Genomic DNA, 27509 nt, shown 5'->3' with positions numbered 1-27509 from the left:
CTCATCAAGAGCATCCACTGCTGCCTCAGCTTTTAGTTTGGAGGTGTCAGAACAGTGCAGTGGTATTGGAGGGTGGTTTGTATTGGAGGGGGGGGAAATCTTTGCTGGGGAGAAGGGAGGTTTGCTTGAGTACAAGGCTACTGAGATAAAAAAAGAAAATAACACAAAATGTGCTCTGTTTGCAATGAAGTCTCATTGTCTGAGAGTAGTAAATTGTGCTTTGGGTGCAGAGAGGGGGCAGGAGCAGATTCTTTGTTAAGTTGGATGGTCCTCACCCTTTCAGGCTGCAGTAGGGTTTGTGGTTTCCTGGCAGACTGGCTTTTGTTCTGAGGGTTACATGTAAGGCCTTGGGTCTAAACTAAAGAATTATCTAGGCACATGCTGCACAGGTTGTTCACAGAGGGTTATTTTGCCCATTTTGGAGTGGTGGGCGTGTGGGTTTGCACCCTTGAAGAATCAGTGGTGCTGGAAGGGGTTGGGTTGGTACAGTGAGACATTAAACAGACGTCACCCCATGTGACTGCAGGTGGCCATCTGTCCTGACCCACTGCTCTTCTGCTGTAGCACCACCAAGTTTTCTCACCAAACTGTGCCAAAGATCCTTACTCCCAGTCCACAGACACATCCACCTCAATATCAAGTCTTTTCTCAAACTCTGCCTTCCATCCCAGCTGTCAGTCTCATCCACAGCCTCTTCTATTTGGTGTTCCCACTCCCATATTGGCTGGTGTTCTACAGTTTTAATCAACAGACACCTTTCCCCATTCTAATCCTGGCTTCCCTGTGCTTTTGGCCATCTAGCATCCACAGGTATCCACTGTTATTCCTAGTCTCTGCACATCTGATTTTACAGTCCCTCTTACTATTTGGTGGAGCAGGAGTGATACTATAACTACAATGGTAGCTAGGAGCTGAGGCCCCAGAGAGTGTAGACTTTTTTCCTGGTGGCTGCTTGAACTCCACTGATACATTTTTTTCAGAAAGAAGCAGTGTTAAAGGGTGAAAAGAGCTGGTTTTGAGCGAGGCCCCTGTGCTGGATTGCACACAAACATCTGGCCTGTCGCTGCAACCCTTTGCATCCTCCCAGCCTGGGGTGGCAGGGCCCCCAGGGCTGAATATGGGTGATACATTGAAGTATGGTATGAATTGAAGGGAAAAGGCGCCCCATGTTGTCTGTCACTGGGGGTGGGAAATGTTTTTTTGCTGATGGGATCTGTTTATGGAAACTATTACATTGCTTTCATTCTTCCTCTCTTTTTCCTCCTCCCAGCTAAAATCTTTCCTGAAGGAATGCAAGATTGCCAACTACTGCAAGCCTATCCGGCAGCTCCTGGAGAAACTGCAGGAAAATTCTGCCTACATCGCCAGCAAGCGTCAGAAAGCTACCTTTGGCGTGGCCAGCAGGGAGTCTGTGGTGAGTCTGCTACTTCGATTTGGGCTTCCTGGAAAGACAGGCAGACTCCGGCTGCTGGGGTTGAGCGGGTGGCAGGGGGAGGAGGGACGACGAGATCATGGAAAGGGGAGCGTGCGGGGTGGGGCAGATGTTCACAAACAACTGAACTCGGCAGGGCTCTGATGCTATAGCTGGCAAGACTCCGCAGCCAAGAGCCTCATGGAAAACACGGTCCGTAAATTATACCCTTCTATTATTTATAACACACACGCATGCATGGAAGTGCCTGGCTTTGCTGGGGCATCTCCTTTGCTGAGAAGTTTCTTCGTTTTCATCATCACGTTCCTGATATGTAGGTGCTAGTTCATGCCTAAAGTGATAGAGGGGATTCTGCCGCCTCTGTAAGTGTGTTGTTTCTTCCTAGTCTGTAGAGACCGCTCTCCAGCAGTGTAGAACTGAGGCATCAGCAGGCTGATTTGTGGCAGTTTAGGATCCTGAGGCAAACCTTTCCCCATTTTCCTGGGCCCTTGTGTAGACAGCACTATAGAATCAGGAAAGTTGTGAGCAGTAAGAACAGTGAGCAGGCATCCTGGGCACTGCAGTTGCTTCTCAAGAGAGGTGCTGGTATATTCTGGTGTCTGCAGCCTAAGCGTCCAGCCTGCTGAGAAAATGCTGAGCACGTTCGACGCCTAGAAAAGTTGCAGTGGCTCTGGGTGGCTCATAGCACCTGCGGAGCAGTTGAGTTAAACGTCAAGATTCTACCTGAGTGATGAGATGAAGAGGAGTAACTAAGGTGATGATGGAGACCCCTCTCATGTTAGGAAATGAACTGTAGCACAGCTAGAAAACAGTATATTAGAGGGTGTGTGAGCTAATAGTTGGCCATCTGGCTAACAGGCTGAGGGATGCTGCCTTTCTCCTTATTTCTTCTGCTCCAGGAGTCTGCCTGCTCTGAGCCAGGTCCTCTGAGGAATGGTGTAGCATATTGTCAGGACATTCATTTCGGTGTCCTTGCTTGAAGCTTTTTTTTCTTTTGCTTTGCTCCACCCTTCTTTGGGGACGTGTTGACCTGACCTAAACTTTGAGGTATTTGAAATCCAGGCCCTATGTAAATGAAGCCAAAGGGAAGGAAGACTTGTTAATGAAGCTTGCTTTGTGTGTCCTTTGGGTTGAACATTTTATCTTTCTTTTTATCCAGCACAGCAGCCTTTGCAAGCCTAATAGCAGATGAACTGTGTGTGTGCATGCCACTCTGTGAGAGGAAGCAGTGGGTCTGAGTCTTCCTTGCCTGGCAGAAGAGAGGTGAAAATATCTCTGTCTGCAAGGTAACTGATGGGTCAGAGTGGTCTCTCTGGCCACATGGTATCGTTAGAAAGTCTGGAGTTCTGCATCATTGAAAGCTTCACCTGTTGTCATGGAGCTGAGCACAGAGCAGAAGTTACAGTGCAGGGACTGCAGGAAAATTAGCCTTTGAAATCCTGAAATATCAATGCCAGGAAGCAACAGCGTTATTCTGGGATTAAGGGGTTGATGGAACTGGGTTTGAAGTGACTTAAGTAGTCTTTGGTTCTGTAAATGCCATTCTGGGTTGGACTGTTTTGCTAAAGGAATTATGCTTTCCAGCTGGAGTGAAGTGGTTAGGGTTTTGTTGTTTTGTATTTTTTGCGGGAAATGCTGTGACCACCCACCCACTCTGCAGAGGTAGAGATTTCAGCCTCCAGGGCTCTCCGTGAAACAGATGAGCCAGGGAAGGTCGTTGGCTAAATAAAACAGGGTTTCCAACAACTCTGCCTCTGTCTGCTTTTCCCGGCAACTCTGGCTGCAGTCTCTCGTGTAGGAACCAAACGATTATTTTTAACATCTTCCTGCCTGTATGTCTCCTGGTTGATATTGGTGCACCTGGTTTCCCAAGGTGGTGGGCAGCATGAATCCGGCAGGCTTGGCTCTGGAGGGGCAGCAACAGGCAGCCTGCCTTAAGTGAGGGAGATTGGTTGAGGGAAGCAGGCACCAGTTTGCCAAGCCTGCTTGGAGATGGCTGTTCTGCCATTTAAGGGCAGGCTCACGGAGGATGCCTGGATTGCCTGTGCAATCTGTATTTTTTGCACCATGTTGTCCTGTGGGAGAAGGGAGCCTTTCTCTTCCTTCCGTTCATGGGATATCAGCACTCCTGGGAGCAGAGGAAACACTCCACTCCATACTTCTGTGGGGTGGAAGAGCTGTGGTGGCTTATCTTTTGTGCCCAAGTGGCCCTGTGTTTTCCCCTTATGCTTTTGCAAGCAGATGGTGTAGATTCCCAAGAAGGGCCAAAGCTCCCACAGAGACTGGGCTTCCCAGAACGATTTGGAGTGTCCCTCAAAGTCTGGGTTGAGTTTGCCAGGCTGTCTCCAAGATATGTGGGGCATTGGCACTTCTCGTGAGCTAACACTGCCAGAAAAGGGAAGGAGGGATGTGAGGGAAGGGGAGGTATTTGCATGTCCCCCTTGCCAGCAAGAGCAATTGAAAGCAAATGCTCTCTGGTTTTCACATGCATGCATTTGTGTCTGCTCCCCTGTAGGGAGCAGAGCCCAAATTCTGAGCTAATTCTTCCCATGCAATATGCTGAAGTGTGGCTTTCATGGGGGGAATTAGAATAGTGGGCATGCTTTAGGAAGGTGAATTTTGCCTGAAGGTCTATATTATGTAATTTTAAAGAATAAACAGTCCAGGGATTGAACTTAGTGTTGCAGGGGAGCATGGTGGTGCAATGCTTAACTTAACATGGAGGGACTGTGGAGGGATCCCTTCACGTCCCAGGATCTGTGGTATGGAGGGATAGGCACACCAGATGTGTTCAGCCTGACTTCTTCCACATTATTTTAAAATTGAGTACTCACTTCTTTTTTTTTTTTAAATAAGCAGCAGGTTAATATTTGAGAGTCAATGCTTTTTTGAAAGTACAATGCTAATAGGTTACTCTACTAATTAAGGTGTCTGTGAGGGGAGCCAAAAAAAGGGGAGCGCATAGCTGAAGTTGAATCCAGATGCATCATGTGCAGCTCTGACTTTAGGTTCACCTGCACTAGTGTGGGCTCTGGCTTGGCAGGGGAAAATGCAGGGAAGGAAAAGGACCTGCAGCGTGTGTAACACAGGGCTGTGTTACAGCTCTGTGGCTCCCAGGCAGCCCTTTGTGCTGAGCTGGGAAACCTTCATTTAAGAACAGTGCAACCCAGCAGGCTGTCACACTTAACGAAATGCGAAGTGAGGGAATGAGCTGATGGAAAACATTGCTTCGTGTCCATGTTTTTTCCACATCTTCTGCCTTCATCCCCATCTCACATGTCAGATGGGAGGTTTTTCTGGAGGGAGGGTGGTGATCTTTGTTACACTTGTACAGGTGCTAGCGCTGTGGGCTTGGTCCGTGCTGGGTGTTGTCTGACAGCACAGTGATGCTAAAGCAGTAATAGGAGGAGAATTGCAAATGGTTAAAGTGGGCATGATGGCATCCACGCTCTCAAAATTCCCGTTGAGGTGTTCTGACTAGAAAAATGGGAGTGTTCTAATGGTCTTTTTTATCTCTGGATTCCAGCACGCTTTAAAACCAAAAGAGCCATATCAGACAGAACAAATAGACTTTTGCCCTCAGTAAGAAGAGTCTTTCTCAGAAGTTGTCCATACCAAGCAGCATCAACAAATTGCCTAATTACAGCTGGCAGCCTGATATGAGCCTGATCTATAAATGGGGTGACTTTGTACTCCTTGGGAATTGCTCCTCGTGCCACAGTGGTGGGTCAGATCGACGGTGAAGCTGTGCTGTCTGCTGGCTGGCGTCTCCGCTGGCGAGTGCTGCTGGAGCCGGCGGTACATGAGCTGTGCTTTCAGTCAGCGTGCCGGGGAGGAGAGCGGAGAGCAGACACAGGCTGCAGCCGTGCAGACCTGGAGCCGTGCTATGAACAGTCCCGTGGGGTTTGTCAGCCTGGGACCCATGATTACCAGAAAGGGCCTGTTTGGCTCGATGCGGCATCGATAGCGCCTGTTGTAGGATGTATAAATAGATTCTGCGCTATTAGAGTGCAAGTGACACAAGCTGGTTGCCATTTAATTGCCAAAGTTCAGCTCCTGGTGCCAGCTGCAGAGACCACAGATCATCTCCACTTCCCTCCCAGTGATGGGGCAAATCAAGAGCTGGCATACACTGATGTATTTCACTTTGCAATATATACTGAGGACTTTGCTTATTTGTGTAAGCTGGGAGCTCTGCGCTGCTATCCATTGAGGGGACCTGCTCTTTAAACAAACTTCTTCCCACGCCTTGGCTCGCAGGCTGCAGCCAGCACACCATAACTCCCTAGTTTTGGGGCTCAGCTCCCCAGAGCAGTTGATTTGAGATCTGCTGAAGAATATTTGAGCTGCTGCTGTGTTTGCTGTGAAAATGGTCTGGCCTTTTGTTCCCCCCTTCAAACAGGAGCATCATGTACATTCAGCTGCTCGTACAGAGCTCTGGATTTGTTCTGATGTGGATTTGGGATATTTTGTTCCTGTTTCAGTTCCTACTTGTATGTCATGTCTTTCTGCTCACGTTAGATTGACTTTTTACTGTGGGGTGATGCAAAGCCTCTGGGCATTGTGGTAATCCAGTTAACAGGTACAGTTCTGTGTGGGTTTTAAGTTAAAGGAATGTTGGCAGATTAAGAAGAATTGTATTTTAATATGACATGCCACCACCCTTCTTTCAGCACTAACATGCCAAATGATTGAAGCATAAAAGAATCTTTAACCATCTAATTTGCTTCCCACCATTTACGGTATTTGCACCTCCTTATTCTTCCTGCTTGGACAGCAGAAACGGGCTGGGCACTTCTTCATGCTCTGCTCTCTGAAGGTTGGGATGAGTCCAAGGCCCTGCAGGGGAATGTTTGTTTCAAAAATAAACACTTGGCTGCAGAACAGGGGGAACGGGCAGTCAGACATCTTTGGTACTTGAGTCTTGTAAATGCTTGTGTGAGGTTTTTCTGAATTAAAAAGCAAGAACCAAGCAGGTGATCAAAAGTCTCCACTGAAGGAGCAGGGGACAAATTTTGTCCTGATGGATCCTCTGATCTGTCCCTTTGATTCCCACCTTCAGGTTTCAGTTGAAGTAATTTCTTTTTCATTACAGTAGGCTGCATCATCTGACTTGAGTTCTGTGACAGTGTCTTTTCACTAGAGCTAGAGTAGAAATGAATGTTCAAGGCCAAGGTAGTAATACTGGATCCCAGAAGGCATTGAGCTAGTTTTAGGAGAGCCTATTGTGAGTTCTCGGTAATTCTGAGAATCAGGCCTCATCTAGAAGGGACAAATAAGAATCTGTAAACTCAGATTTCGGGCCACCATGCTGAGAAAATTTGGTGATCTTCCATAAGCTAAAGCACCTTATGCACCACCATATAGATGTTCCTTTTTGAGGACTTTATGCTGTCCTTCGGTGCCAGTGTTACCCAGTGCTTTGGTATTGCATAAGCAGGCTGTTGCATTGGCCAACCTGTCTGTTTCATCTTTTGGCTTTTTTTGTGGATTTCCCTGCAGTGCCCAGGCATTGCTTTTACCTCTGGAGAGTTGTCAGTCACACCACTCCTGACTCAGTAGTTGCTTATGTGACTCTGCCTGAATTCACACTTGGTCCTGGTTGCATTCTCAGTCATGGTTGCCAATTTCCTACCCAGAAGCTGGGAAAAGATGATTTGGGAAAGAGTCTTGACTGCCCACATTTGCCCAAAGTTGTATTGGAAAACTGCTTTGAAAACCTTTCTTAAATCTGCACCTCCTCTCTCCACAGGAACAATGGGAGAAGCAGGTCAAAGAGGAGGGGACGCCTCTGACCAAGTATTATACTCAGTGGAAGAAGCTAAGAGAGAAGGAGATACAACTGGAAATCAGCGGCAAAGAAAGAGTAAGAATGAAACACCTCACTTACTTGTCATCATCTGTGCCATGGGAAGACAAGAGAGCTGTGTGCTGGCAGCAGGATGGCTGCTGGTCAAAACCAGCTCCACTGGTGTGAGCTGAAATTGGCTCGAGCTGCGTGAGTGCGTAGGCTGGGCATTCTTGGAAAGAGCCTGAGTGTTGGCTGGGCAGCAGCCTAGCCCGTGTCTTCAGCTCCCTGCAGATTTGTCTTGCTGGGATCTCGAGGAGCAGCATCTGTGTCCCCTGCCCATAGCCTGTTCAGTTGCCCAAGTTAATAGAGAGTAGGTGAGAGGGGGTGAAGCAGCTGTGGGGTAAATGTCCCTCTGGCCCTGTTTAGGCTCATGCTCCTCAAGACCCATCGGTCCAGCAGCCTTTGTAATGCTAGGCTAGGAAGCTGCAGACAGTAAGGATACAGCAATTGGGTGCACTGGCAGGGGTGAGTTGGGTAACAGATTTCGATTGTGTCTGAGCAACTGGGTCAATAGCTTTATTGTGGATGTAACTTTTGGAACAAGCATGTGACATAGTTTTGACAGTTCCTGTTCTATGTGTTCATCCCCACATTCATGGGCCTTCTCACATTTGCTTTGGGCAGTTTGCATAATTTTCAAATTGCATTGCATTGCTTTCTTAATAGTAAAACAGAGTGGGTTGAGCTCATGTAGGCCTTTAGCTGTTTTTCCAGCTCTGCAGAATGTGACTGGATTGCCATGCTAAAACCTGACTGCAAGAAGGTAGGGAGGGGAAGATGCCTCTCAGGAAAAGACATATCAGAGATGAGTTCTGGTTTGCATTTTCTTATTTCACCCAGGTGGGGGTGGCTGGTTGTCAGGTGGGACTTGCTGTCTGGACAGAAGTGCTCAGACTCCCATTTCCCACTTCTCCTGCCCAAGGGAAGGCTCCTTGGCCCTCATGCACTACACTCCAGGATGCAGAAGGTGGGGGTGGGAACTTGCTCACATTAGGAGGCTAAAGGAAAGCTGTCTCGATGCTAATGCAGTGAAAGTGGCTGAGCTAGGCTCTTGGCCAGGGAGCAGGAAATAGATATAATTGGTGTCTCCAGCGTATGGTGAGGTACAATTAAAATAATCGATGGGACATGAGGATGATTGGCTCTGATACAAGTCCCAGAGCGTGGTAGAAGACCTGGGAGATCCTAGAAATGCTCAGTATCTTATACTAGGCTGATATACGGACAGGAGGCTGAAATTCCCTGGGGCAGCCTTGCAGAGGGAACAAAAAGCCCACTTGTTTTCTGTGCAAACCTAGCAGGAGAATGTGGCCTTTGCAGAAAGGAAAGGGATGCTAGGAAACAGCAAGGAGTGATGGCTGAGTGGGGTCTAATCTCTTGCCCAAAACTGGCTCTGCTGGTGCGAGCTGACACTTTCCTGGTACTGAAGCAGCTATCACAAGGGAAGAGATCAGCCCTCGGTGTAGACAAGCCCCAGTCTCATGTTAAAGGGAGGGAGTAGGGGAGCTGGAGCTCCTTGAGGTGGCCAGGGCCAGCTGAGGTGGAGAGCAACCCTTGAGGGGGATTGCTTTCATAGAGGAAGACTGAAACTAGGGGAAATCTGAAGGGCAGTGACAGAGACTTGTTTTCTTTTGGAAAAAGTGGGCTGAACAGATAAACTGTAGAGACAGACAGACTTTGGAGTTAGCTTTCCGAAAGGCCTGTGGCTGCCTGGCGTCTTTGCTTGGTGAATGGGGCTGTTGTCTCTCTCGGTGGGGACCGCTAGCTTAATGATGCAGCATTGTGAGCCCCGGCAGGAGAGTGAACACCATGAGGCCCATTAGGGCTGGGAAAATCCACGTCCCATTAGCAGCCATTGGGGGGAAAAAATAATAACAGAAAAAATCAGCCTGGCTCTCAGCTGCTATGAGGTGCAGCTTGCCTTATATAACAACGCTGACCCCGTCTGCCCATTCCATTTGCTTTTCCCAAAGGTTTTTAATGGGATGTAGACTAATCGGCTTCATGAGATTCAGTAGATAGTAACCCTCTATCTGGGGATTAAAAGACTGGCCCCCAAATTACCTAATTACTGCTACTGTGTGATGAACACAGGCTGTATCTGTGAGCTGTGGCTCAGTACAAGTCTCGTTCCTTTGCTTTGTGATCACTCCACAGCTAATAGGGTTTTCTGGTGCCTTTATTTTGAGGTGCCCATCTTGAAGGCACTCCTGTGGAGTCTCAAAGTTGGAGGTAGCACAACTCAGCATGATTCAACACCAGGTCCTTTTTAATATGCTCAGGTTGAATTCAGCCAGTACTGATGTCACCCAAAACTGTAGGCTGCCTTTGAAAATGGGGGCTTTTCCTAGGCAGTATGGAAATACAAAGTCCCAACTAGCAGCCTCTGCTCCTTGCTGTATGTGCCTTGCACAGGATACTGGAGAAATTTTTCACAATATTGAGATAAGTGTCTCTCTTTTGCTCCCTTGAATTGGAGAAGACTGTTCCACATCATGTACATGAGACATTTTACTCATACACAGCTCCATTTCCACTTTAAACCTAGTAAGTGATGTGTTCCATGGAAATGTCCCATGCTCAGGATGTGTGAGGAGGGAGACTAAGACCCTGGATGATTTTAGTTTAATTTACTGCTGCTGAGGAGTAACAGTGATCAGGGTTGTGGAGAATAGGACTTGCCAACAGGGACATGGGCAGGTGATGCAACAGTTGGTTGTTGTCAAAACCGGGTTTCTGTTTGTGACACTTTAAACCTCACCTATTTCCTGGTTAGGCAGTGCTGGACTCCTATTTAACTGCTGCTGTTGCTGAGGAGTGATAGCTGCCAGTGCTGCCAGACAGGGACTCTGCAGGTAACATGGCTCTTGGCACAGAAGAGGGCCCAAAGGTGCTGCCTGTGACCGGGAGACTTCCAGAGTCAGCTCAGCTGTACTGATGACATGCCCCAGTTCCCAGTACCTGTTAGTAACCTCTGGGACATGAGAGGCCTTGACCCAAAGGGAGCTACTGAAAGAGGACATGGTGGGCCAGGGCCAGGTCTTGGGCTGCAGGAAGCACCAGTGCTTCTCCCTAAGGCTGGGATGATGGCAGCCTGGCCTGGCTGAGACGCTTGCAGAGGCAAGCAATGTACAAACTGAAAAGGATCAGATACAGGGACTGTGTCTGTGATCACAGCTTAATGCTGGGTCAGAAGCATAGCTGCTGCTATATTTTAGCTTCTGAAACCTTTGTGGTTTATTTCTGGAGCATCTCCCTCTGCCCTCTCACCCTCCATAAAGTAGTGTGCCAGAACAAATGAGAGGAGCAAAGGATGAGCCTGTCTTGTCCAGCAGGACTGGTAGGGGCTAAGAAAAATGTTTTCACCCTAGCAGCTCCCCTGCCCCACCATGGAGCTTGCTGGAGCATAACCACCCTAGAAAAGAGGATGGTTACACTATGTCATTAGGTCAGCTGAGGGCAGCCGTTTGGCAGTGACTCTGGATTGCAGCTCTTGCTGCGTTTTGCCTCCCAAGTCTCATCTCTGGCATGCAACGACTGCTGTTTGGAAAGCCAGTTTTGTGCTGCTTTCTTCACGTGTCTCCCCAGCACAGAGACAGCCCAGCAGGTCTCTGCAGGGCCGGTGGAAAGACAGACATCTCAGAGTGGAAAAGAGCAGGTGGGAAGATGATTTAAAATTAGGACCCTGCAAATGGTGATTGGTGATTTGCTCCCTTCTCTGGCCAGCTCCTGACTTTCCATCCTGGTGCTGCACGTTATTGCTTGTAAGTGCTCAGCTCCCAGAATCAATATTGCCCAGCTGGGGACCATAACCGTGAAACAGGCTGGGAGAAATTGCTGGAATTGGCTGCAGGAGCAAGTGTGTGTCTCATTGTCTCTCCCCCTCATACCTGCTCCCTCACTCTTTCTCTCTCTTTGAGAGCTGCCTTTCTGTATAGACTCTGCTTTGCTGCTGTTCCCGCTGGGGGAAGCTCACGGCAGGGTTGGAGTGGATGCGGTCAGAGAGGAGTGTGTTGAGGGGTGGTCTGACGGGTGGGAGAGAGCAAATGAGTTATTACTCGCAGGGCGAATGTTTCCAAGCAAGCTAATGTGTGCTAATGCATGAGTGCTTCCCAGGAGGTGTGCAGCCAGGCAGGGGCAGCGGGCAGCTGATGTTCAGAGAGCACTTGGGATTTAATTTGCATTCTGATTATCTTTGCCCTGCTGGCCTGAGCCCTTGCAAGTAAATCCTCCCCCTAATCCCCCTCCGGAGAGGTGTAAAGAGCAGTGAGGTGGTGTCAATTGCAAGTACTTAATGGCATTGATATTGCCTGTCTGCAGCAGCAAGGCTTTTGGCCCATTGATCTCCATAAGGACTAGCAACCGGGGAAGCCACGGCATAGACGGACCATAAGCATCTTCAGCACCTTGCCATTTAGCCGTGCTGAAATCTGCAGCCAAAAAGACGACGTCTTTGCTATAGCTGTCACAGCTTATGGCGTTGGTGGAAGACTGCTACTTCAGAGGTGACCAGCACAGTCTGGCTTGATTGTGCTTGGTTGCCCAAGCCCACAGCGCCTGTGTGGCTTTCAGTCCGGAGATCTAGGACAGCCAGCTTGTCAAGGATGTCTTGCGTTTTTATCCGTGCTAAGGTACCAACAGTAGACGGCCCATTAGCAAAAGTAGTTTATTAGGGAAAGATCAATAGAGCAGCGGTGCTTTGCATGTATCATTCACCTTTGTAACCAGCTCACAAATCTATCTGTTGCTTCCCTAGTTGGCAGCAGGCAGACCCAACTGTTCTTGGCACTGTGGCTTACACATACTGGGCAAAGCCAAGATCCTGTGTTTAAGCTCAGCATTTTATGTTTAAAAGTACAAATTAAGGTTGCTCTTACTGTTGGTTTTGGTTTTTTTTCAGCTTGAAGACTTGAACTTCCCAGAAATCAAGCGTAAGAAGCAAGATGAAAGCAAGGAGGAAGATAAGAAGGAATTCAAGGACCTTTTTGAGCTCGACAGTGACTCTGATGAGGAGAATGTTGGATTCTCTATAAAAGGTATGGGGCTGGGGCTGGGCATGCCTTCTTCGTGTCCAGAATTCCATATGATGTGGGTCAGTACAGCCCTGCCCTCAGGGGGATGCATGGTGGCCATGTTCAGAAAAAAAGATAGACGGCTAGGGAGAGAGAGCACAGGATGATGATGCCTTTTGGAGGCTTTTTAAAGTGACAGAGGTGGTTGGGAGGCTTTTGTCTTTCTCTCCCTCTCCTACTTTGTCAATCCAGCTCATTTAAAAGCCTTAGTGCTGCATTAGTCTTTTTCTGTACATAACCCATACTCACTCCTCCCCTTGGCACCTTTCTTTTGTCACAGACACTGACCTCAACACTATAGCCCAAGAACCAAGGGATGTTTGGCTGAACACAGACCCTGCTTTCAAAGGTGTCAAAGCAGCAGCCATGATTCATACTGTGATTCCCAAAGAGTGAGTTCACCTCCTTGTGCTTACAACCTGTGCAGGTTCTGGGCTGAAGTCTCACCTTAGAGAACATAAGTGTTTGCGGTCTTCTTGTGCCATGAGTGGAGGTGCAGAAATCCATGTTTTGTTTCTGCACCTATAAAAGAGGAATAAGAGTGTTGTTCTACCTGACGGCATGCTGGATCTTTGCTATATACGTCATTGCAAACAATAGCTATCATAGGGGCTGGCTAGGAGAACAAGGATCTTTGATGGAAGAATGGTTATCCTCTCTTTTCATGCACTTCTGATTTATTTATTTTATAGTGCCTGACGTTGCAAGTATTCTTGACAAGCCAAGAAAGTCTAGAGCCTCTAGAGAAAATGGGGTGATGTCACTCTCTGGCTGTGACCACGAGGGGGCCACAGTAAATTGTGGAACCTGCTGGAGAAGTTCACCACATAGTTTGAGGAAAAATTCAGGTGTTCTTTTTGTAATTTGAAATGTTTGGAATATCACAGGTTATCTAAATGCATTGTCATTCGTATAGTAGGGCGACTTGCAGGAATTCGGAGTTTTCTTGTGTGGAGATTTAACGTATGGATAAAGTCCTAGTCTGTTGTGCACATTGTAAGGTGTGAGGATAAATCTTGAGACTTACAACAGATCCAGTGGGCGTTGTCTCCCTCACAGGCATCTGTGACACAGGAGGAAGAAAAGGTTGGAAAACTCTTGTTTGATAGTTTGAGGTTGACGTCAGTGGATTTGTAGGTGACCTGGCAGAGAATGGGAGAGCAAAAGCGAGCACGTGGCCCACCAAGGTACTAAGAGATCAGTGTGCCACCAAAATGATTTGCTGAGAGAAATCCTTGAGATGCGGGGTTGTCCTGCCTGCCAGATGAGTCAATGCCTTAGAAGAATCCGAGTGGCTTTTAAAAAGGCAGGGATAACTGCAATTCAGAAGGCAAGTTGCTGGGAGCCAGGGAAACCCAGGGCCTCTTCCTGTGCCTCCCAGGAGCTGACTGTATGTACACTTGGGAGGTTTCTTGGACTGATGGACTCCTGGATGTACGTTGGGATGCTAATGAGGCAGGTCTGGTGAACGTTACTGATGATACAGCTGTCTGTCTGGCACCTAACGTATGCAGCTTCTACCTTGTTTCTGGTGCTTGCCTGCTCGCTGGAGAAATCTGCTGATTTGCAATCTACTTGTTAGGCACAGGTTTAACCCCCCTGCCTGTGCGTGTGCTTGTGACATCTGTCCAGTGAGGTTCTTTGGCAGCTTTAAGGGGCTGATATATATCGTGAAGAGAGTGCAAATGAGGACTAAGGTCCATGTGATATCAAAGGGGGGCTCTCCCTGCTCTGTTTGTAGAGTCCCACAGCTGCAGTATCTAGTCTTCGGTGTCAGGAATGGGTCTTGTCTTCCAGCATTCCTGGGTCAGCTGCCTCTCCATAGCCTTTGTTCTTAGTAGGGTGTTTTCTGGAGGGAGGGAATAGGCCCTGAAGGCAGCTTCCATCTCGAGGAGCAACAGTGCCCAGCCCTACCAGGGATCCTGAGGCGTTGGGTGGGGACAGCAGAGCACTGGGTCTGTGCTGTAGCAGAGGGTGAAGTCCCCTCCAGGCAATGGTGTGACTCTGCAGTGGGAAAGGGAGAGGGACCAGGGAGGCTGGGAAAAGCGTCTGTGTCTTGGGAGACGCACACAATGAGCTCTTGTTCTTACTCTGTGTGGGGTGTGAGATGTTCCCAGCCGTGCTCTGCATTCAGCAACTGTCAGGGCTGGCTGCAGATGGAAGTCAGAGAAGCCAGTGCTTCAATTTGCTGCAATTCCCTGTCTTTGTGGCCATTGTTCTCCCGGGTGGCCAGATGCAAGGGAATTTGGGAGGCCCTGCAGCTGCTGTGACCTGTGTATTTGCTTTTTTACCTGTGAGATTTGAAGGCATGACAATCTCCTCTCTTCAAAAAAGACAAAAGGAGAGTCTGGGATAATGGAAGGTCTTTGGCTTATCTTGAATCAGCCTCAGACTACTTCCAAGAGAGACGTGTTGAGTAGCTGGTGGCAGAAATCTAGGCAGGGAGATAAGACTGCCCTGGATGGACCTTCTGGGAGAGGAAAACAAGAAATATGTCTAGAAGAAATATAGATGAGAATGCCCAGTGATGCTGACCACCTTAAAAAGTGATAGGGAGAGACCTGATCCAAGACAGGTTGGTGCTATGAAAGTAACTGAGATGTTGCGAGGGTCTGGGAAGCTTGTCAGAGCAGATCAGCCCTTCTGACCTAACACTACTTCCAGATTGTGGGCAGGAAGAGATGGGGCTGGTGGGTTACACCCCCTCTGCTCAGGGAATGGAAGCACGGACATGGTTTGGGCATGTCAAGACAATGTGGGAAAAGAATAGGAGGCTTACTGGAAAGGTCAGCCATACCCAGAGACGTCCGTGCTCTTGTCATTAGCAAGGCTTAGCAGCAGCACCCAAAACTCTGAAGGGAGTTCTTACTGGAAGGAGCCAGTTCGAGAGTCCTGGGAACATGTAGGTCTCTGCAAATAAAGGGGAGGGAGGGAAGGACTTCTGGAAAGGAAGGAATTCTGTGCCAGAAAAGTCCTAGCTAGATAGTTGCAGTGGTCTGTTGCTGTAATTCATCCTCTTATGCAACCCCTTGGGTTAAATCTGTGAGGATGGTTGCCCTGGTCTGGAAAATGCTCTTCCCCCAGATGATTACTACATAAAAGTCTGGGTTTCAGGACCTGCTGCTAGTGCAGCATCATTGTGGCTTTCTGGTGGGATGCTGGCTATGGAGGCGTAGTGAAAATGGCTCCCATCTCTCACCAACCACAGCATTTGGCTTGGCAGAATCTTTCCTGTGTTGACAGGACGTTCTTCTTCCGATTAGTAGTTGTTTTGGCCTGTTATGTCCCAAACCAAATTCACAAGAGTGGAAAATTGCCTGCTAAAAGCCAGGAAATCATCAGTTTTCTGTTATTTAGCTGCTGTTCAAAGCCCCCCTCATGTTTTCTTTTGATTTAATTTAAGTATTTTATCAGTGAAATGTTGATTTCAGTTTGCACTGTCCCTAATCTCTCTGGAAGAGGGTAGGCCTGCAAAGCAGCTGGAGTTCTTGGGTTAACCATTGCTAGCCAAAACATCTTGCTCATTAACTAACTTCTACCTCAGAGACCTTTGTATTTCTCACAGCAGAGCAGGCTTCTGAAGAGATCTTTCCAATCCCAGGCAGGGAGTGAATGGCACGTTTTTCCCAGACTCGGGGGGGTTGGGGAGCTCCCTATTCTCACAGTTTGCCATTACTAGTTCCTGGGTGGGCCAAGGGCTGGTGATGAAAACCGTCCCTGCACATGGGAGGGGGGTAAGGTGCAGATGCTCCAGCAGCACTGGTGCAGTTGTGCACCTTCCCTTCTGTTCTGAGCATCGTCCCCCTCTTGTCCACCCCCACCTCCACCGTTTTCAGCTGTGCTGTAGCAGGAAAAGGAGATTTGCTGCATCCAGCCCCAGGCACTGCTGCAGGAAATGGCTGCCAGCAGTTTGGTGTTGGCAGCTCTCACAGCCCTTGGCCCCAGCGTGCTGCTCCCAGATGGGAACCACCCGCCCCTGCTCTCTTCCCACTGGGGATCAGGAGCTGCAGCAGCATCTGGCAGAGGCACCTCCTCCCAAACCCTCCCGGAGGAGCATCCCTGGAGCATCCCTTGAGCAGGCAAGGAGGGGCCACTTGAATAGGAAGCATCCTAGATTGCCTGGAAAGGAGAAACTGCAGCATGGGCTGGGGAGCAAATTCAGATGGGGTAGGTTTCTGTGGGGAGAATCAGTGTGGGTATAAGACTGTGGCAGTGGATTCTCACAGGGCAGATGCTCCTGGAGGGATCCTTGGAGTGATTCAGAGATGGGAAGCAGCTCCAGCCAGGTGTTACAGCCTTGAATCCTTCTGCCCTTCAGCTCCAGGGCTGCACTCTAATTGCATCGTTGAGGAGAGGGATAACGAGCAGGTGCATAAAGATGCAGGTGCAAGCTAAACACCTCTGGTGCTGTCACAGTATATGGAGATACCAGGGAAGAGGAAAAAGTATGTTCGGAGCAGGGGAGGCTACAGGGCAGTCTGCAGCTTGGAGATGTTCTGAACTGAGGACTGCAGAGAGACCATTTCGTTTCATATTCACTGCTGAATCTGCTGGTTCCCTGATTACACCTGATCCTCGTTGTTATTGCGACTTCCACTGTATCCTCTGGTAACACAGTAAGACACGGCACAACTTTAACACAGACAATATTTGAAAAAAGCATTTTGTTTTCCTCTTTTTTTTCCTTAAGCCTGCTGCCCACTGAACTCACTGATCAGCCTCCTGTGCTTGCTGCAGCCATCAGCCTGCTTTAATGGACCATGTATGATCCAGGCACAAACCTGTCTTTTAGGCCTCTCTTCTTCTGAGTCCTAACCCCGGGTTTGCATCGGGCCAGAGATGAAAGGCTGATAGCAGGCCATCTGCTCCCCTTGGCCCAGACCTCCTTCCTCACCCTTCAGGTCCTGCAGGACCCAGCAGTAGTTAAGCTTTCTGATCCTTTCTTACCTTAACCTTAGCAGCCTCACAGCAGCCAAAACTGTGATAAGCCATTTATCTTTGACAGCAGCAGCCTTTTCCCTAGCTCTGTAAGCTTTGCAGGTCTTCAGTCTCTTCTTTCCTGAGTGCCAACCCTGACTTCAGCCTTTGCTGTAGGCCACAGGACCCCGGTAGAAACCTCCCACCCATCTGAATTTTCATTTTCACTTCTCAGACCTTGTGAATCCAACGACGAGTGAATGAATGAATGAATCTGTTTTGAATCCTAGCGAGACTAGCAATAGCAAGCATTTCTGTGTCGGGTGTCATGTTCATAGAAGTCTCACTGAGTTTTTTTTGTGGTGTGAGCCCCTTGCTCTGTCAGTACCAGCACTTCTGTTTATTTTAGAGGTTCCTGAAAGAACAGAGAGTGGTGGGCAGTTCTTTTGATTTCCATCAGTAAGTTCATCAGCACAGATCCATATCTGCTCCTTTCAGAACCTGGAAGCTAGGAGCACTGGTTAGCTCCCTGTCAGCGCATCTTGTGTCACACTGAGAGACCTCAACCAGGATCCAGGTTTGGTGGGGGGGTGCTGCTGCAGAGCCTGCTGAGGAGGAAGAAGTCCCTGCTCAGTGAGTCAGTATGAAAAAATTGGGTGTAGTAATTGGGGCAGAAGAGGGAGGAGTGTCTCAAAACAGTTGGAGTGGAGTTCGAGACAGGACTTTGAGTTCCCGTGTCCAGGATCCCAGCACAGTGATCCTTCTAACGAGGTGACGCTGCCTATCTCTGGTTGCTTTGTTTTGGTCTGCCCCTGGCTGTGGTGCAGCCACAGCAGGGAATAAATTGCAAGCAGTGTATTGATGGATGCAGGAGACATGGCTGCACAGGAAAAGGAAGGAAAGTGAAGGATCTGCAATCGTTTTTCTAATCTTGTGGATCCAAAGGGAGATTCCCCCTACCTTGTGCAGGTGGAGCTGAAAGCTGCCTGCTCATATCAGCAACATTGCTCCCCCCTGACATCCCCCCCAAGGGGGCAAACAGTTCCATCACATCGAGTCAAACTGTCCTCTGGAATGGAGAGAGCGTTTGGCAGGCAGGAGGCTCTCTGCAGGGTCTGAAGAGGGGAGAGAAACAAGTTTGCACATTTTGGGAACCCCCTAGCAGACAAGGGCAGAAAGAGGCAGAAGACAGGGAAGAAAGAGCGTGGATTTGATCAATCTGTGTGTCGCCAGTGGGGGTGGGGAAGTTCATGCGTTGCTCTCATTTACCAGCTGACAGATCTCGGGGAGGAAAGGCGGCTGCTCCTGGAAATTATTAATGGCTTAGAAAGAGGTGCTGGGCTGCCTCGTCATGAGGCAATTAAAGGCGAGAAGGGAGTGTGGCTGCAGCATCTCTCCAGGCCGGGCTGTAATGAGTGATCTGTCCACATTAGGTGTTGGTCTGCCTCTAATGAACTTGAACAGGTTTCTTCATTTATCCCTCACGTAATCATATTACATCAATTTAATGCCAGACTGGTGGGGGCCGGGGGTGTGGAAGGAGAGGTCAGACATTTTCATTTCCTAGCAGAATTATCACAGCCCTTCTCAGTGGCAAAATTCCTGCTGTGGGCTGTCAGCTTGAGGATGCAGAGGAAGAGGGGAGAAGCACGAGTTAACTGGAGCACCCTAAGCACTGTCTTCTGGAGCCTTGCTGACTCACTTCTGCCTCAGGAGATGGAAGCCCGAGTTCTGGGTGAAGGCTGTTTTGGGGCCTCTGTGTGGGTACATCAGTGGAAGGGGAGGCAGGGGGCTGGCGAAGTTTGGTGAATTCCTCTTAGTGGCCGTGCTGCCTGTGTCGTAGCACATAGGAATGACCCAAGGGCCCGATACCCAATTCCTGCCCACAGCTGGTTTCTCTGCACACTCCAGCTGAGCTGGTAGCTGGATCCGTCGGTGCTTTCGCTAGTGCTGCTTGATGGATGAGAGCGTGCCCCTCGGTTGTTGCCTGAGCTGCTCAGGTGCCCATCAATATGATGTGGTGCAGTGAACAGGACTGCAATCCATCTCCCGTGGAGCGGGTGCTCTCCGCATGGCTGCGGGCGCCCGAGAGAGCCCCGTCCATGAGATGTAGCTTCCGATCCCTTGGGGGGCAATTGCACAGAGGCTGCACGCTGGCAGAGCTGACAGATGGGTGAAAGCAGAGCGAGCAGGGTGATGACAGGGAGCTGGGGATGCTAGCAGCCAGCTTATTAATGGCTCTGTATCCAGTTCAGTGAGTAACATAGGTCAGCTGCTGAGGAGGGAGGATGGGGCAAAAAATAGATGCCACGGTGGGGCCCAAGAGTCATAATGTGAGAAAGACGTACAGCCAGTTTCCAAGCAGAGTCTGAAGTGTGAATAAATAGCTTCTTCAGCAGTTTTGTAAGCAAGGGCAGGCAAGCTGCAGCACTGGTAGCTGGATGGAGGCAAAAAGAAGTGGGTGGTTGGGCTCTGTCTGTACAGAATTTGTATTCTGTCATTTAAATGCCTGGTGACTCACACTGTCCAGAGGAGGAGAGGGCAGAAGCACTTCTCCACTGAAGTGAACTCAACATCAGTAAAAGAAGTCTGGTTCCAGAGGCTTGGGGGCAGATGGTTTTCCTGTAGACCAAGCACCCAGAGGCTCTTCATACTTCCTCTGAGGCTCCCTTGGGGCTGGCTAGCCATCTGCAGAGGGAATTTGAAGCGTTATCTGCTCCTAGACCTTTTTGTTGTGACTGACAGAGGGAATAACACTAAGAGAGTTTTACAAGGATGCCCTGAACCGGAGAGTCTGCCCCTGTTTTCAGTTACACATAACTGTGGAGGGGTGGAGGTGGGTATATGCAGACACTCTTTCTCAGTAGAACCAGCCCTTCTGTGGTCTCAACTGGGTGACTTATTCCTTTTCCTTTCTCTTGTCTGTTCAGTAGGCCCGTTTCTTATCACTGTACTCTTCTGTCTGGCTGCCTCTCTGAGCTTTCATGTCTAAGCAGGGCAGACAGGTTCATGACGGACGCTTGGGTGCAGTGCTGGTGGTGCTCCATAAATACCAGGTAGCAGCAAATCCTGGGCTTTAGCGGTAAAACCCTGCTATGGGCTTCTGAGGGGATTTCTCTGACTCTGTGTCCTGGACTCTAGCAGGCGCCTCTGAAATGAAATGCATCCTTCTCTGGGCCTCTTGTGTGGCTTTTGGAGAAATATGGTAAATTTTCCCTTTAGTGTGTGTAGGACCGTACTCCTGAGGATGAATGTTGGGGTGGTGGTACTTTGCCCTTTGCATATACTGCCCGCGTGTATGCTTGTGTGCTGCTCTTTATGTTTCCATTTACATTGTAAAAATACTTGCAGGTAAAACCAAAGCCAAGCAGGAGTCAGATGACAGTTCAGAAGCAAGCAGCAAGGACTATGGCGAGGATGATGATGATGAAGAAGGGAAGTATGAAATCGAGGAGGACGAGGAAGAATTGGAAGAAGACAGTGACTCAGATGGTAAGTTGAGCGAAGGGGAAGGGGATTATTGACAGCACTGGTAACTGAGGGCTCCTGCATCCTGGGGGCTCCCCTACGAAGGAACTGTCTCTTCTTTTCTTGCTGTGCTGAGCTATCGGGTGTCAGGAGGGACTTTTACACACCCTGGACAGGGAGACCTGCCAGTTGTGAGTTTATTCTGAGAGAAGAGCGAAAGGGTTAAGGTTTTTGTGGGCCTTGCTCTAACAAGCCACCAGTCCCTTTCATCTCTTTTTCAGGGGCCTCCTGCAGAGAGGCTCAAACAAACTCTTGAAGTGCAGCCCACCCCAACAGGGTACAGAAACCTTGCTGCAAGGCTCTCCGCAGGTTACAGATGCACTGGGGTGTGCAGGGTGCACTTCACTTTTCATCTGAGCAGTGCCGGGGGTACGAGGTGCTGCACAGGGGTAACCCTTTAGTTGCTGCTTCTCAGCAGCTCCTCCCAGGATAGGACTGGGTGGGAGATCCTGTCCAAGCCCTGAATTCACCTGGGGGTTTGACACTGGAAGAGCAGTATTTGCTGGTATGTGTACAGACCCTGACTGGCTTCGATCTGTGCATGCTCCTGATCGCTTCTGCCAGTTAGTAGCTGCTGCCCAGAGACAGAACCAGTAGTCTTACTGGTGAGTGGTTGTCAGCGTGCAAGGCTCCCAGTTCAGCGTGCCCCTAGCCAGCTAGACCAACAGCTGTCTAAATGGCTGCTGAGAAGGTGCCAGCTCTGTCCCCAGACACCAAGCCAGGCTTTGTTGCAGCTGAGGAGAGACTGCCTTCCCCTTCTGTCCCTTGAACGGAGCCACGGCCAGCCAGAGCTCCTGCTCAGCACCCCAGCAGCGTGCAGCTCCCCGTGCTCGGCTCCGTCTTGCCGGCGCCTGCCAAGTCGCTCGGCTCACTGAGCAGACGGAAGCTGGGCCTGCCAGCAGCTCTGGCTGCTGGGGTGTTCCTTTGCTGGTTTTTGTGTGCCACTTGCTTAGGCCTTTGTATGAGAGTGCCAAGCCTCTGCTCCTCAGCGTGCCACTGGGTGTGATGTGTGGTTGTGGGGAACGGCCACAAAAGCTCCTGTGTGCAGGCTTTCTTTCCTAGTTTGGGGAGCAGGAAGGGGGAAGGAGTCCAAGTGAGAGCAAAATCTGACTGATTTAGCATGGCAGATGGCTGTGGCTTGGCATGCACACACCCAAACCTCGGCGCCGAGAATAGATGGGTATTATTTGATGCATGTTCTGACAATGCTGTTAAGGATAAAGAGGGGAGAGTTTTCCCTCTCTGCCTACTGGAGCACTCAGACAAGCTGAAGGAAAAACACCCTTCCTTGGTGTCTGGGGGAGCAGGAACTCTGATCCTCCCTTCCTTCACCTCTCATGGCAGCTTCCTTCGCTTTGGGCTGTAGGAGCATGGCGTAGAGCCAGCGGCCTCTTAGTGCCTGGATGCTGGCGTGTAGCAGCAGTGACATTCGGGTCTGGGTGCTCTTGGCCTGTGGCACTTTTTCAGCCATCGGTCAGGCAGGGCAGACAGGCAGATCCGCCCCTCCCAAGTCTTAACCTCTGTGTGCTGAGTGTTCCTGTTGTGCTTTTTACCAAAAGCACACGTGCGTGCAGCCTGGTCAGGTATCGGACCAGCAAGGAGCTTGTGTCTGTGACAGCTTCCCACACCCCAGCAGGCCAGAGCCCTGGGGGAGAGCTCTGCAGGTGGTCAGTGCCCTGGAGAGGCACTTCTGTGGTCCTGATGCTCCGGGGTCACCAGTCTGGGGAGACGTGAACTGCAGTGAGCATCCAGCCCATGATCTGGGCAGCCAGAGATTGCTTTTTGCCCCTTTTTGGAGAGTAGGCTGGACTGGCAGAGCCTGGCAGCTGAGGAGGGGGAGAGGCAGCCAGGTCCCAGGGCTGCTGCCGCCCTCCACAACCTGCGAGAGGCTGTGGGTATAAGATCAGAGGTGGGAATTGGTGCTGAGCAGATGCTTTGCTGGTAGAGCCTAAGAAAGAAGGGCTGCAGGGCTGCCTTTGGAAGCAAGGTGTAGGAAGCTCAAGCCACACTTCAGGAGTGAAAGGGCAGGGGGAATGGGGACAAGTACCGTCCTGCACAGCCCCTAGAAACCAGGTCTCACTTGTGCTCCCTGCTGTTAAATTACCAGTTCAAACAGGAGGGAGCTCGGGGCTGGTTTTGCATTTGTGAGTCTCACCATTACCTGTGACAGCTCCTTTCTGTCAGCTCTTAATGCCCAGCCTGACATCTCTAGTGAGGAAGACTGACCCGAGCTGTGAGGGCTGAAGGCTTGGAGGCGCTGCCTGTCTCGTGCCTGCCCCTCGGTTCTTACTTTGTGTTTTTGCCTCAGGTGTATCAGTTCGTTAGGGCTCCTCTCCTGTCGCCCCAAGTACTTCAGAGCCAGCGCTGTACCGCACACCCCGCAGCGCTCTCCTACTGCTATCTGGGAGCTGCAGTGGCGCCAATGAATTAATGAGTGTCTGGGATTAATTAGCAATGAGTTGCCTCGACTCGCCTCGCTCTCAGTAAAGCAGGCTTTACACCTCTCGCTCTTTCCACCCACAGAGGATGGCGAAGCAGCCGCTCGGGTTTCCCGAGGGTCACAGAGGCAGAGGAGCTGCACTGGTGGGATGTCGCGGTCTGACCTCGAACAGCTAGCCCAAGGAGAAGAGGACATTGTGGAGGACTTGGCTTTCTCCGATGATGACTGAGGGCCCCCACAGCCCCCCCTCCATGCTTAGCCCTTTCAGACCTGCTGCGTACCGGATCACCCAGTCTCCAGCACCCGCTGCTGGGTCTCAGAGAGGTGGTAAGAGCTGGGGAGCATGGAGGGTGGGAGGCCAGTCCCAGGTGCCACCAAGGACTTCTCAGTGACACGGCAGAGATGCTACTCGGACTTTCAAGCTTTTTCTAACAGTTATGATTTTAGTAACAGTAAAATTGTGGTCACGTCAAGGCCAGTAAAACTGTTCAGTAGAGCTAATAAAAAGCCCTCATTAAAATCTGCTGCTTTAAATAGCACAGGGTTCAGTTTCAGCTCCTGCTGAAGCATAAGTGAACTGACCAAGGGAAGGACAAGTTCTTTTGTCCAAGGGTCCTCCTGTCTGTTTGGCCAACTACCCACGTCACCCCATATCTTGCTCTGGGCCCCTCACCAAACCCTCCCTTTTGCCAGGAAGTTCTTCAGGATTGCATGGAGTGTTTGAGAGCTTTGTATCTTCACTGCAAATGGAAGCCTTTTTCAGTAGCATCAGAGGCAGCTCAGTCAGTTCACTCAAGCTGGCTGTAAGTAGCTAAAGAAGTTAACTTTAAGTGCCTTAGGCTATGGAAAGGGCAGGCGGAACGGGAGGTTGTACAGGCAGGAAGGCGTAAGAAGCAAAACTAATAATGTAGGAAACACATACTTTCATTTTGTGATAGCCGTTGGCTTTGCATGGGATACATTTGCTTAGCGAAAACAAAGGACAACTCTGAGCCCATGCTTTGTCACACACCTATTGTTACCCATCGAGACATGAAGTCACCTCTTTCTAAGGCCAGTCCCAGCTGCTGATGGTGGTGGTGAACACAGGTTTGTTCTGAGTCCTGAAACCAGCAGTGACAATTGCAGGGCTGTCTTGGGCACCCAGCCTTTCTTTATTGCCTCAAAGCCACTGCACCACCTGGGCAGCCTCTGGGTGCAGCTCACTGCGTGTCGCCCTGCCGGAGCGGTGCTTGGGGGAGGACAGTGTGTAGCTCAGGGTGGGTAAGGGCAATTTGTGATCTGCTGGGAAAATAGAAACAGCTTCTCTCTTGAGAGCACTGTTAGTTTGCAGGACTGGCGGCTAGGAAACATATTTCTTTGGCAAATAAACTGGTAATAGAAGGTATTTGCTGAGAGAGGTAGGAAAAGTTAAGTATTCTTAGAACGTAACTGACAGAATCGCTGCTGAAAATCAACTGTGCCTTTTGAGAGCATTGTTATGTGTTAATGCTGATTTTCTGGAAAGAAGATAAAGGACTAGGGATAAATATGATCTTCATTCTCCTCTGCCACCATTCAGTGAGGTCAGTAGCTGCCTGCCAGCGCTAGGCTGGCCAAGCTACCTGCACAGACATGGTCACCTCTGCCTTCTGCAGTGCCTGCGTCGTCCCTGCCAGGCATCCTTACTCCTGCACACCACAAGAGCACAAGATGGTTTTTCAAAAAAAACATTTTAAAAGAAAAACTTCTTTCCTTTTTTTTTTTTTAAGTTCTATTTTCATGGAGTCAGAAGAACCACAGCTCAGAGAACACTGCATTATTGCAGATAAAAACCCAAATGTACTGTAGCCTGGCTGGTGGTCTTGCTCTCACCCACCTGTGTGAGTGATAACTCAGTGTACATAACGAGGTAATTATGTTCTTCCTGTCCGACACTGAGTGCTGCTCCCTTCCTGCTTCCAGACATCATTACTGCACAGGTAATTACTGCTCTAGGACAGGGTTGTGGGGTGTTTGCTTCATTCAGTTCTTTTTGGAACAGGAATAGGGATAGAGAAAGCTTCTTTTTCCCAGCTGGGGTTAATCATGACACCTGCCCTTCCTAGACATGCACCCAGATACCCTTTGTCCTGTAAGGGGCAGGAACCAACCTTGGACATTACTAATTATTTGGGTCTTATTAACATCACTATTATTATCCTTTATAGCCCACACTGAGGGGGCCAAAGCACCTGCTGCTTCATTGGGGTTTGGGAGGGCTCAAGCCTGAGGTTCACAGTTCCACGGGGGAGCCTGGGCCCTGACTGCCAAGATGAGAAGGCGGCGGCTCTAACTTACCTTTTCTTCCAAAAGAGAAAGGAGTTGCTGCTGCTTCTTTCTCTAACTTGGCTGGGCAGTGCTGTCTGCCTTTGGGCAGCTGTGACCCAACCCTCAAATCAGCTTTTAGGCCAGAAATGTACCAGCTCCAACGCACCAAGAGTTACCAGCAGCAAAGGGCCCGGCCCCAGAGCACACCCCGGGAGGAAAGGAGACAGCTTGGGTAAAGCAACCATTTGCAAGGAGCTCAGGAAGCTAGGTACCATTTGTAAATTAAGTGTTTTTCTTTTTTATTTAAATTGATTGCTGGAAAGCATTTTTATCATGATGTGATGGATAATGACTTTTTTTTTTTTTTTTTTTTTTACAATATAAAGACGCTAATGTACCACCAAGCTATTTTGTAAGAAAAACGGTAGCACGTGCAACGTTTAAACAAAAAAAAAAAAAAAAAAAGAGGGAGGGGGGGAGAGAGAAAAGTACCACATGTGATTGTTGTTCACAACTGTACAAGTCACAGGAGGTCACCCCCAGGAGTTACCATCATTCACAGTAGTAAAAACTCCACCCATTGTTTGTAGCCTGAATTCCCCCAGCATCCCTCCCCCTCCTCTGGGAACGCACAGGTATCTGTCTCATGGTCCACAGCAGGCCAGAATGTGCAACTACATCCACCTCTGTAACAAGGCTTTAAAAAGAACAAAAACAACCCATGAACAAAAAAAACCCACCCCAACTGTATAAATGAGTCTGTTGTACAAGTGAAGGAGAGAGGGGGCCACACTGAAATGCGGCCTGTGACCCTTCATCCAGCTGAAGCACACACTTCTTTTCTTCTCTTTAAAACAAAACATCTAATGAAAAAAAAAAAAAAACAAAACAAAACAACAACAAACCTCTGCAGGGCTGGAGCAGGGCAGAGTCTGTTCTGGGTGTGTGCTGAAAGGGACAAGGTGCCAGGGACACGGGCAGCCCCTAGCCTGGGGGCCAGCACTGAGCCGCCTGTGCCCTACCATCCACACTGAAGTAAACATGGACCGGAACTTGCCTTTTTTTTTTTTTTTTTTTTTTTTCTTCTTCTTCTTTTTGTCTGTCTTTGGTATTGTTTTCAAAGTTGCTAGAGATGCATAGACACCTGAATGAGGAACTGAGTACAGTTTCCAGGGAGGAGGAGATAGGTGGGAAGGTGGTTGGGTTCATTTTTGATGGGTTTTTTTGCTCAGGGGTGCTGAGTACCATTGGGAGGAGCAGTGCCTGTTCCCCTTCCCTGCTCGGAGTCACACCCAGAAGTTCCTGAAAGCCATGTTTCTTTGAAGGCAAAGAAAAGCGTTCGTTCCCTGTCCGCGGCGCTGCAGCTCAGACTGGTGAGCGAGAAGGGGTGTGAAAGGGAATGGGAACGCTGCTGCCATCCTCTAGAACCGTTTTCTTTCTCTTCACTCGCGTTGTCTCAGTACATCTTTGGATAGTTTTCTTTCCTTCCCTTTTTACAGTTTTTAAAACTTCTGTGTGTTGTGTTTTGTTTTTAAACAAAAAGCAAACGCATCCAAAAAAATTAAAAACCTCCCTTCCTCGCTCCTGCGTCTCACGCTGCTGAGGGAGGCTCTCCTGGTCTCTCAAAATGCATTACCTTCAGTTCGTTCAACTGACTCTCCGTTCCAGCAGCAGTCAGAGCTGTCCCGCAGTTAGGAGGGAGGTTTCGTGGTGTCGTTGATCCCGGCAATGACGGTGGGGTTTCCGTTCTCCTGCTTTGGTGAGATGCGGCTGGCGGCGGGCAGGCCGCTGCTGAAGGGGGAGGCCACGCTGCCCGTGGAGGACGGCCGGAGCTCGGCGGGGGGCAGGTCCCGCTCTGGGGGCCGTAAACCAGGAGGTTGCAGTGGGAAGGCCATGGGGAAGCCCGCCATGTACAGAACTCTGCCCACTCTCTTGGCGACCTAGTCAAAAAAAAAAAAAGAGAAGGAAATAAATGTGGGG

The 27509-nt window shown here is 49.5% G+C and overlaps 2 protein-coding genes across 6 annotated transcripts in view; one reads left to right on the top strand and one right to left on the bottom strand.

The window, feature by feature from the left end:
- NOC2L (NOC2 like nucleolar associated transcriptional repressor) overlaps window positions 1–26433 on the top strand; it is a 56180-nt gene extending 29747 nt beyond the window's left edge. The window contains exons 15-19 of the mRNA XM_042794659.1: window positions 1271–1414; window positions 7185–7298; window positions 12184–12319; window positions 20624–20764; window positions 23324–26433. Coding sequence (XP_042650593.1) covers window positions 1271–1414; window positions 7185–7298; window positions 12184–12319; window positions 20624–20764; window positions 23324–23469 — 681 coding nt within the window. The 3' untranslated portion in view covers window positions 23470–26433. The remainder of the gene's footprint in view (window positions 1–1270; window positions 1415–7184; window positions 7299–12183; window positions 12320–20623; window positions 20765–23323) is intronic.
- SAMD11 (sterile alpha motif domain containing 11) overlaps window positions 25808–27509 on the bottom strand; it is a 127856-nt gene continuing 126154 nt past the window's right edge. For all 5 annotated transcript variants that reach the window (XM_042794654.1, XM_042794655.1, XM_042794657.1 and 2 more), the window contains exon 14: window positions 25808–27469. In XM_042794654.1, coding sequence (XP_042650588.1) covers window positions 27221–27469 — 249 coding nt within the window. In that variant the 3' untranslated portion in view covers window positions 25808–27220. The remainder of the gene's footprint in view (window positions 27470–27509) is intronic.

This window comes from Tyto alba, unplaced genomic scaffold (assembly GCF_018691265.1).
Source record: "Tyto alba isolate M040663 unplaced genomic scaffold, T.alba_DEE_v4.0 Super-Scaffold_20000042, whole genome shotgun sequence".
Lineage (NCBI taxonomy): Eukaryota > Metazoa > Chordata > Aves > Strigiformes > Tytonidae > Tyto > Tyto alba.
The sequence above is the reverse complement of the archived record's forward strand: the minus strand, read 5'-3'. Positions and strand labels throughout refer to the sequence as shown.